Source organism: Clavelina lepadiformis, chromosome 8 (genome assembly GCF_947623445.1).
Source record: "Clavelina lepadiformis chromosome 8, kaClaLepa1.1, whole genome shotgun sequence".
NCBI lineage: Eukaryota > Metazoa > Chordata > Ascidiacea > Aplousobranchia > Clavelinidae > Clavelina > Clavelina lepadiformis.
Window position 1 is genome coordinate 17,518,080 of NC_135247.1, and position 9,936 is coordinate 17,528,015.

Here is a 9,936-nt window from a genome sequence, read left to right on the forward strand (position 1 = left end):
TAATACGGTTGTATATTTTGATGCAGATACTTTCTTGTTTGTTTTAAATGCGATGATAACTGCTAATTATACGTTCGCTGCTTTTTTTGCTGTAAAGTGTTTTGTGATAAACGGAGTATATCATATACCGGTGTTTATTTTTTGTAACGTAGTTGGTCAGTTAGTAAGACATGCTTTGTAAAACAAGATCAAGAAAGTCTGTTAAATCTTGTTGTTATAAAAGCTCACTATGTGATAAATGAACCAAAATTATGAGAAAATTATTGACTAAAAATTTGAATGTTTTTGCCGCCAGCGAGTAGGCTAGATCCAAGTCAGCGTTAAGCAGAGTCGAATGCAGCACACCGTCGCCATTTTAAAACATGCGAACGGGGTCGTTTGCATCTCCCGTGACCGGTGCAGCTTAATTTGCGTTTTCAGTCACTGGTTACAGGAGGTCTTAAGAAGGTCGAGGTATCGTGTTACCTTGTTACCTGTTATGCGGGCAGCATATAGCGCGCACATTTTTAGCTCATAGTTAGGATCGTAAATTTGTCACGCTTATAACGAGATTTATCGACTTTATAAGCGGTAGAGTTTGACAGCATTTTATAGCTCATCCACTTAACTTGATGTTTAGTTTACGCTAAATCCATTTTTATTTTTCTCTAGGAAGTCTGTTTAAATTTTTCATTTCTCACAGTCATCGCTTTTGCGAAACGGGAATAGTTTGTTGACTTCAAATCTTATTTACAGTTCTCGGATTCTTCAAACTCGAGTTCCTCTCCGACGCGTCAGCTCTCGCGAGCATTTCGTTAGTGGCGCCTTGCATCACTTTGCCAAATGCAGAGTGAAGCCACGTCACAAAACGCTCAGGCGTTTGTCGTGACCAGTGAGAGCTACGCCGATCAAACATCCTGCTTTAAGCAGCCGGACTGGGGAAGAGAAATCTCTACCTCCCCTGGATTCTCTCCGAAGAGCGGAGATCCGCGGGATCATTTCGACGACTACGACTTTGATAAATTCGTCGATGACGTAATTCATGACGACGAAGACGATGACGATGACGAAGACGACGGAATCGTCCTCGATTGCGAAGAAGATCAAGATTCCCTGAACGAAATCGACATCCAGTTTCCCTTTGATGAAGCGAATGGAATGTGCAGGAGGAATGACAACCGCTTCCCAGTCTTCCACTCCTTCCTCCACGACAAAGAGGAGGAGGATTTTCTCTCAAGCAAAAAACCTCACCGAGATCGCGATGCGAACAACTTCAACGACTCCGGACTCTCGGACGAATCGAAGAAACACGTCAAAGCCGCGATGACGTCATCGATTTCGTCATCAGAAGCTGGGAGCAAGACCGGCGACGATGAGTGGAGGAAACATGAGGAGAAGGTTAACAAAGTTTTACTTGACCTCCTCGCAAAGGACGAAAAACTCCGAGGTAGGAAATTTGGTTTGTCTAAACTCTTAGTATTGACTTTGTATTGCTCTGCTTGATTTGAATCAAGTGTAAATTCTTAACTAACTTATAAGTGCTCGGAACTGACATGTACCCTGTCCTTACACTGTCTACGCCTTCTGAGTTTTGATTTGCTGAAATCGTCAACTATAACTGAGATAGCTTTATTTGTCTGCTTTAATATGATTTTAAAACTAACTTAAAGGTTTTAAGACGACTCCAACGTTCCAGTTTGTTATAGGACTACTGCTGTACATCGTTCTGTCTTCTCTCTCATGTACCAATACATGCTGCTTATAAAGCCTTGGCTGCATGCGACTTGGATTACTTGATCTAATTTGGCTTTGCTTCTTTCGGTCTATACTGTATAATGGATAATTCAATTTCTTATAAAGAAATCGGGTTGCCTTCTGAGAGAAATTACCGATAAATTAAGTTTTCTTTGACCGCTTTCCAAAAGAGTAAATCTCGCGAAATAAGCTATTTATCTATCATTACTAATACTATATCGCTTTTCTAGTTTTCTGTTTGGTATACATAATCCGAATGACTTTAAGAAAGGGATTTTGCAACTTTTCTTTCATTAAAAATGTCCATGACAGCAGGAATATGGTCCTGCTAATGTTTTGTTTCGATCACACGACTTTATCGAAAAGCGGTTTCTCGTTGCAGCGCTAGAAGGCTTGATGACGCTTTAAAATTTGGAAGAATACGCATGATGATGAACTAAATTTCAAAACGCAAACCAGTTATTTGGAAAACCAAAGACATTTATCAAGTCAAGTTGTCAGTACGATTAGTCGATCGAAATATTTTTGCACGCCGAACACCGTAAATTTCCAAAAATACTGCAAATAAATTTGGTAAATTGGTAAAATTATTCAAAATTTTAAGTAAATTACATAGCATTCTTGTGTAAACGAAACATACATGACATGAATGTAATATCACAAAGCACCTTTTATATTGCGTAACTTCAGCTGCATTTATATATGACGCGGATCGAAAATGGAGTTAGCACTTAAAATATATGCTTAAAATATATTGGATGATTTTGTTTATACGGTCATTATCAAGTTTAATGGATTTGTTTTCCAAAATCTAGAACAGGTGCCTGATGACATTAGAATCAGACATACTGTAAACTGAAACAGAACTTGCGACAACGCAAACGCATGGTTTTGGCAGTATTTAGAAATTTTAAAACGAACTATTCGCAACAGTCACTTTTAACCTCTGCAGAGAAATTACGGGTCAAGAAAATGTTAAAACTTCGAATTTTAGTTTTGCGGTTGGAATAAACCGCAAAAGTCCACAACGCAAACAAGAAGAAACCTCGCATTCTCACGGCTTAAAAAAGGGTTAAATTTACTCGCATTTAATATTTGGACAGAGACGCGCTCGCGTCACCTCTGAGATGGATATGATTTATATTTTTGAATTTTCTTGAATATTTTATCGTCTTCCAGGAAATCCGATACTTATTCGTAGTAATCTTTGGCCAAATCTATTGCAGAGTCTGTGTAAACCAATACGATAAATTCCTTCAAAACTCTGCCGTCTACGAATTATGACGTCACTTGGAGCGAATTATTACTTAACAATACTCCATTTTGATGCATCTGCTGCAGTAGAAAGTAATGCAATATTTTTAGGGGTTAAAACTAGTCACTATGGTCTCTCCACTAATCTCCTAAGCCATCTTAATCGTTTCTTATTCTATCCTCATATCCAGTTCTTTCATAAAAGTTTCACAAAGTCGGTCCATCTGTTTAGTAAGGGGCCATTTCCAGCCGTTGCCACTGGTCAATCGGTCCATCAATTTTTAATGTACACCTTTTGTAGTGGCCAATTATCCGCTCATAAAAGAGCCGGCTTCTTCCATTGTTTACTTTCAACAAAACTCCGCCCCTGTCTTGTTTACAAAACACGGACAGGCTTAATTCAATCTGCGCCTGCTGTCTGTCATTCCTATAAGTAAGAATATTTGACTTCACAGTTGCGCCGGTTTCTGTGCGTCTTAATTAGGCTGATATACAGCATGGAGTTGTTGATGAAAATTAAAGTGATAAATCATAAATAAACAAACTTGCGCTAAAACATGCACATACTTACACCATCGTTTACTGTTGCATTAACTACTTACAACGATAAAAATTGGGTAATGGGTTGTTTGGGCACATTTGTTGAGCTTGCTGGCTGTGCTGACCATTACTGGTCTTTATCATGTGTTAACATCTTTCTTGCTGGTTTTAAGTTCTTGGGCTCAAAAGCTCTCTCCAGTCATTGTCTGCTGGCTGAATTAGGATTTTTCTTCGTTGTAATGGTCAGCTTTTTAATGTTCCTTCCCTCCACTGACCATGACGAAAAATAAAAGATACGATAACTCTTGATTTATAAAATTATTCGAATACTCATACTTTGCTTAAATAAAGTTGATGTTTATTATGGTCGCCTTTAATAAGGCTTCTGATATTTAGGCCAAGGTAAATTTATTCCAAAGCATTCAGACTTGTAACAACAGTGACGCTCTTTAAACGATGGGGGTAATTAATTTCGATTACTGACGTAATTATCGTTCTGTGACATCATTAAGGATCGAGACACGAAAAACAGAAAACTGAATGACGTAACCGTTTGCAACATTTACAATTTCTGTCCAAAAATTACTTTTTAAAATGTTTTGTTTGTTTGTCAAGAAACACCCTTTAATGTCATCAACAATAAACAATTTGTTCATAAACGGCCAATATCAGGTCATTGTGAGAGTCGCGTTAACAAAACACAGTAAATTGCAACACTTTTCAAATTTCGATTTTTCGTAAAATAGCATTTGCTGCAAAATCTGTTTCTATAGCATACTGGCATATCTCGTGGAATCAGCTGGAAATCTTAAGCAAAGATGAATAATTCGCTTTTTTAAAAAGTGGCTTCTTATTCGCACTTCACGTCGCTTTCTTGAAGACTTTTTGGATGTCCTCCTTTCCATTTCGGAAGTTTGTTAGGATGCTTTCAAGGCGGGACGCCTTGTAATCCAGCAAGCAAATTGTATTTGTTTTGGTTATAAAACCGACCGGTCGTCTCGACATGAGATTTTCAAAGCAATGTGAGGAGCTTTCGGTACAAGTTACAAATCGTCGATTTGTTGCTACGCTAAGCAAACACGGTCTCACACCTTGACCGATGCACGTGCGGCGAATGAAACAATGCGTCCAGACCGATTTCCGTACCCCGTCGGTTAATGAAAGCTAACTTGTTTGCACTTGGTTGTCTGCAACCTTTGATGATGTAAAACTTTCGCATTACACAAGTGGCGGCCGCTTTAATTGTTCTCTGTGACAAGTTCAGACGGCGGGAAAAAATGGCGACCATAAATACCGGGCAAGGGTGACCGCTGAACACATTTAATTCAGTTTGGCTTGTCGACGTCGACGTAGGCTTGTCACGTCGATTTATGCGTGAGGTTGCTGTCAAAGAAAAGCTGGCTTTAACTTTTAAAAGATATTAACTGTCGAGTGAGAATTACTGAGTAGAGGAGGTATCATGGTATTTCCAGCGTTGGACTCGTCGACTCAATACAGTCAGTTCGAATCCGTCACGCTGGTCAAGACCGACGATATGACGTCATCAAACGACTCGATAAGAAGTACGTCATCGTTGAGTAATCATTCTTACAGCAGAGATAACGATTTGGAGGCCTTAGATGACGCAACGTTCCTAGAAAGGATTGGAGAAATGCTGGAACCTGATGAACCTCCATCTCTTCTTAATCCGGATCCCGGATCATCATCCTTCGACTTGGATGGAGAGGTTTCTATAGAGATGTGCAGTCAGGAGACAGTTTTTTGTGAGGGTCAGGGTTTCTCGGATCAGAGCGAACTCAGTGACGCTGTTGGGATTCATTGTGAGTTCTTTGTTGTCATCTTACTCTTCCAGCAGGTTTTCTTCATCTTTTTGTTCCGGTTGATCTCAATTATTTCCTTTCGTCACCAACAGCTCGTTCCACAGATATAACAAATTTCTGTTTATTATTTTACGTTCTTGCAGCAATGATCTAATCACTGCATTGTTTCAGCACAAATCCCTAAATGCGACGGTTGCGGCAATTTGATCATCGAACGCTTCATGCTGAAGATCCAGGACAAGCAGTGGCACACGCAATGCTTGAAGTGCGCAGTTTGTTCTTGTTCACTCAGTATCTCGTGTTTTACGCGGGACAGCTACCTTTATTGTAGAGAAGACTTTTACAAGTGAGTCCTTTGGTAAACTGTGTATTTAAAGATTTAATTGTATGAGAAAAACTGTGAAAAGTCACAATTGTAAAGAAATTGGCTATTACTATATGCCGGCAATAAAATCTTGTAAATTTAACTTTTAAGTAAATCTTCATATAAAATGTGTATCCAAAGAGAGTACAAGAGAGTCGCCGCTAAGACTGGGAAAACCATAAACGTAAATAGATTGACCATAGTATATGGACAACAGAATCCGTTAGTTAACCAAACAAGATAAATTTCTTTCATAGGCGATTCGGGACAAAATGTGTTGGTTGCGGTCAAGGGATTCCCCCTCAACAGTCGGTCCGCCGAGCCCATGAAAACGTTTATCACGTGGAATGTTTCCGATGCATCATATGTCAGGAACAACTGGACACAGGAGACCAGTTTTACCTGCTGGACGACGGACGCCTCGTTTGCAGACCAGATTACGAACGTGCAAAATCAAGAGGTGGGTGGTCTGCATACATTTTTTTGTCTTCGCGTCCCGTCATATGGTCATAGTCGTATAGATTGATAAGAGTCAGAATTATGCCCAGTTAGGATCAACGGAGCGAAAGGTTTTTCAAACTTTGGTTAAACCCGATCCTGACTTAATGGAGAAGCTCTCGCACGTTAGGGCTTTCTTCGGTAGAGACTGTTCCCTTTTTAAGGTAAACATAAGGTTGAAATTCAAGAGGTCGCCAACGCAATTGATTTTAACCTTAATCTCTGTAATCCCGTTGAGCTTTTCCGCGCCTTCGGAATCGTTCGGTTTGTGACGAGAACAGTCGATATCCCGGCGGAGTTTGTTGATGTTTATTCCGGTCAATCGATAGCAACCTTGCCCGAACCGATCAAGTGAGCTTAGAACCGCTTACTCAAAACATAAGCGACGCCCACGAGAAACACAACCGGTCGCTTAATCGAACATATTGGAAATCGATCTTGCTAAGCGGCCGGGAACTGATCTGTAGCGCGGAAAATTTTTTTTAAGTGCTGCTGTCGCATTTTCGGCGTTTTTCTTTCAAATTGAATCAAATTTTTACGAAAAGCTTTGCCTGTTTTATAGAAGCATTTCGATATATATTGTCTTGGCTATACCGTTCAAAACATACAAGTTTTACCATTGACCGCGACGTCACAGCAACGCTGAGTGTTGCATTTCGGTGCTGGTTTTTAAAGTTTAACGGAATTTTTTCCTGTTAAAGATACAGATATGGAAAATGGGATCAAGCGACCGCGAACCACGATAACCGCAAAACAACTGGAAACTTTGAAGCTCGCTTACAACGCCAGCGCTAAACCACCTCGGCACGTGAGGGAGAAATTGAGCTCTGAAACGGGATTGGACATGCGCGTTGTGCAGGTTAGTTGCTTGGCAACAATTTTTTTTCATTGCGTCCGGTACTAAACCTATTAAAAAGGAGGATATACTCGTCTTATGATTGATGTGTCGTAACACAGACAATAGTATCAGCAAGAAGTCGAAAAATTCGTTTTACGAGGTTGATTTTTAGCAAAAAATGTGATAATTTGCACTAGGTTTGGTTTCAAAACCGCCGAGCAAAAGAAAAACGAATGAAGAAGGATAGCGGCCGCCATCATTGGGGAGAGATATTCGGAAGTTCAACAGCGCCACCGGTGGCTGTTAATGAGAGAGCAAGTTCGGTGATTTCCCGTAAACGTTCCACACGACCGAACAGCTCAGCCAACAGGAAACAGGCTGCGTGCTCGCCAGGAGACGTTCAGCAGCATCTTGCCGTATCCATGTCTCACCAACAGGCTGGAAATTCTGTTGTGCAAATTCCAATGGGTCGTGCAGGTGATTGGAGGTTAAGGTTTAAAAGTTATTTTTTGACATCAATAAAACGGTCTCTTTTATCTTTTCTTTCTCTTATACTTGTTTCCGTGAGTCTTGCATGTGTTTATTTTTCAAGTTTAAGTGTGTAAATAGGGTATCAGTGATTTTTCTTTCATCTAGACCTCTTTGTTGAAAACGGCGGTGGCATAACGCCACCTAACGGGTTTGCTCAAGGTCAACAGACTCGCGTCTCTGAGGAATTTTGTCAACAGCAGATGCACAACATGACCTTTCACCCCGACTTTGGCACCCAACAATCAACAGGAGCAATTCAACCGGCTCAGTTTGCCCATCCAATGAATAACGGGATTCCATTTGGTCCCCGACAGATGGCGCCAGACCAGTTTCTGCATCTCAATCCCACAAAAATGAACCAGTCGTCAGAATCGATGCATTTCGTTAACAATGTTGCAAATTCTTCCATTGCCCCACGTTTTGCAAATGTCGGAAATTTTTGTTCAAACGGGGGATTACCCGTCGTCTGTCCGCAGGTTGCCGGCAAAGCAGACTCCGACCTCGTTTCAAACAGCAGTGGACAAAATTCAAGCGATCTATCTGGCAGTCCAAGATCATGGTTCGGTGACCTTGACCTCAATTTTAAGTGACGTCATCATAGACATTGTGACGTATTTAGTCCAGTTCTTGTACAGTTAGAATGACTTTTAACAGCCAAACACATCTGCAAGAAGGGCTTAAGCAATGATGAATTTCGTGAATCTAAAAATGTTTTTATGCAAAACAGTTTGCACACTTTTGTTTTGATCCAAAATTGCACGTGTTGTTATTGACTTGTTGCAGGAAAACGCAAAAGCCATAGCTTCATGCAGAAAGACTACAATAGACGAATAACTTTGACCTCCCTACCTTTTCCGTCATCAATCCTGTAGTTAACATTAATCCAATATTATGCTGCTATAGTGATTAGCGTGTTGTGTCAAGTACTGTGATTTTTCCCTCTTCTTCATTATTTATTTTGTATTCACTTTCACAGCAAAGAACAAAACTCCATACAGACCGACGGCGTGCCAAATTATGATGTCATAATGGTGATCGATTGCGTATTCTTTACTATAGCCACGTTAATCAATTTTCCACGTTTAGTTTCAACTCGTGTCGCGTGTGTTGCGCAGGATGACGTAATAAACTCAAAAACCTTAAAACAGATGACGTGACCAAAAGTATACGTTTGTTGTGGGATCCTCTTTAAACGGCACGCGACCCCACCGCGACATACAAACGCCCCAGGTTACCTTATACCTTCGGTTGGGGGTGGAAAGAATGGACCGTTACATGATCAGATGAGAGTTTTCGATAACTCCTGACGTTTTGTATTTAATGATGGGATTTTATGGATGATTACTTCTCTGACTTATCCAACAAAAACCCGATCTAATTTCAAAGGCGAATAGATCAAAAAAACCTTACATTAACGTTAGTTTTGTTTATTCTCGCTACAAAAACAATTTCCAGTTAATCATTTTGTTCAAATGGTACTTTAAAAAATTTTTTTCTTTCAGGTTAGGATACAAGCTTTTTCGATTACGTCACTGATCAAAACTGATGTAGAGCTTGCAAAAACTTATTGTTTAACAATATTGGTTTTTATTTCTCGAGGATTTAAAAATTTGCGGCATTTTAGCGATGAACATTTTTAGACATTAAGCTATAAAATGCGATATGTTTATGTTTAAATTTTGCATAAAGTTCATAAACTGCCGGCAGAGTGGATTCGATGATAAGCACCTAAGCACACGACGAAGATCTCAACAGGGTCGGCGATATCTTAGAATTGTATCTCAAAAGTAGGGCGATTATTTTTTGACTTGTCAAAAAAATTCAAAAATTGGTCAAAATTTATAGCGTTAGGTCAAAAATTGTCAAAATTGTTTACAAACTGCATTGTCGTGGTGTCGAAGAGGTTGCACTGTCAGTGAACTTTTCATTTTACATTTTACGCTTTGTAGCCTACTTTATACTGTTGTAAATGGCCCATTGTCTACTTATTGTGAATCATAAACCATTAAGTGAAATAATTGTGTTGATATGGTGTGATGCTCAACACACCTCAAAATGTGTAAGATTTTTGGTAGGTCCGAAGTCATTTTGCGGCCGCTCTATTGTTAGGTGCAGCTCTTGCTTCGGTTTTGTTTTAGCTACTTCATGTATCTTTAGTTTAGACAAATGTATTGAACAGTTTTTGTTGTGTCTTAGCTGCAGTTTTTTGGCACTGATTTGTAATTAGCTCATTTCCCTTTTCAGAATAGGCTAGGTCTATGTTCAGATTTTTGCCCTTCTGTTAGATTTTCGCACATGTTTTCGTTTTAGTTAGATTAACCTACAGCCACATTTGGCTACAACGTTGCCACTTATTT

At 39.7% G+C, this 9,936-nt stretch overlaps 1 protein-coding gene across 2 annotated transcripts; it reads left to right on the top strand.

Annotated features, from left to right (window-relative positions):
* Window positions 1-660: 660 nt before the first annotated feature.
* Window positions 661-8,728, top strand: LOC143468930 (LIM/homeobox protein Lhx3-like). 2 transcript variants are annotated; one of them, XM_076966413.1, is made up of 6 exons: window positions 661-1,426; window positions 5,520-5,694; window positions 5,970-6,172; window positions 6,912-7,069; window positions 7,246-7,525; window positions 7,685-8,728. In XM_076966413.1, exons 1-6 carry the CDS (start codon window positions 823-825, stop codon window positions 8,167-8,169), a joined length of 1,905 nt encoding a protein of 634 aa, XP_076822528.1. In that variant the 5' UTR covers window positions 661-822; the 3' UTR covers window positions 8,170-8,728. The 2 variants fall into 2 exon arrangements, with proteins under 2 accessions (XP_076822528.1, XP_076822529.1); XM_076966414.1 differs by lacking the exon at window positions 661-1,426 and adding an exon at window positions 4,813-5,348.
* The last annotated feature ends 1,208 nt before the right edge of the window (window positions 8,729-9,936 follow it).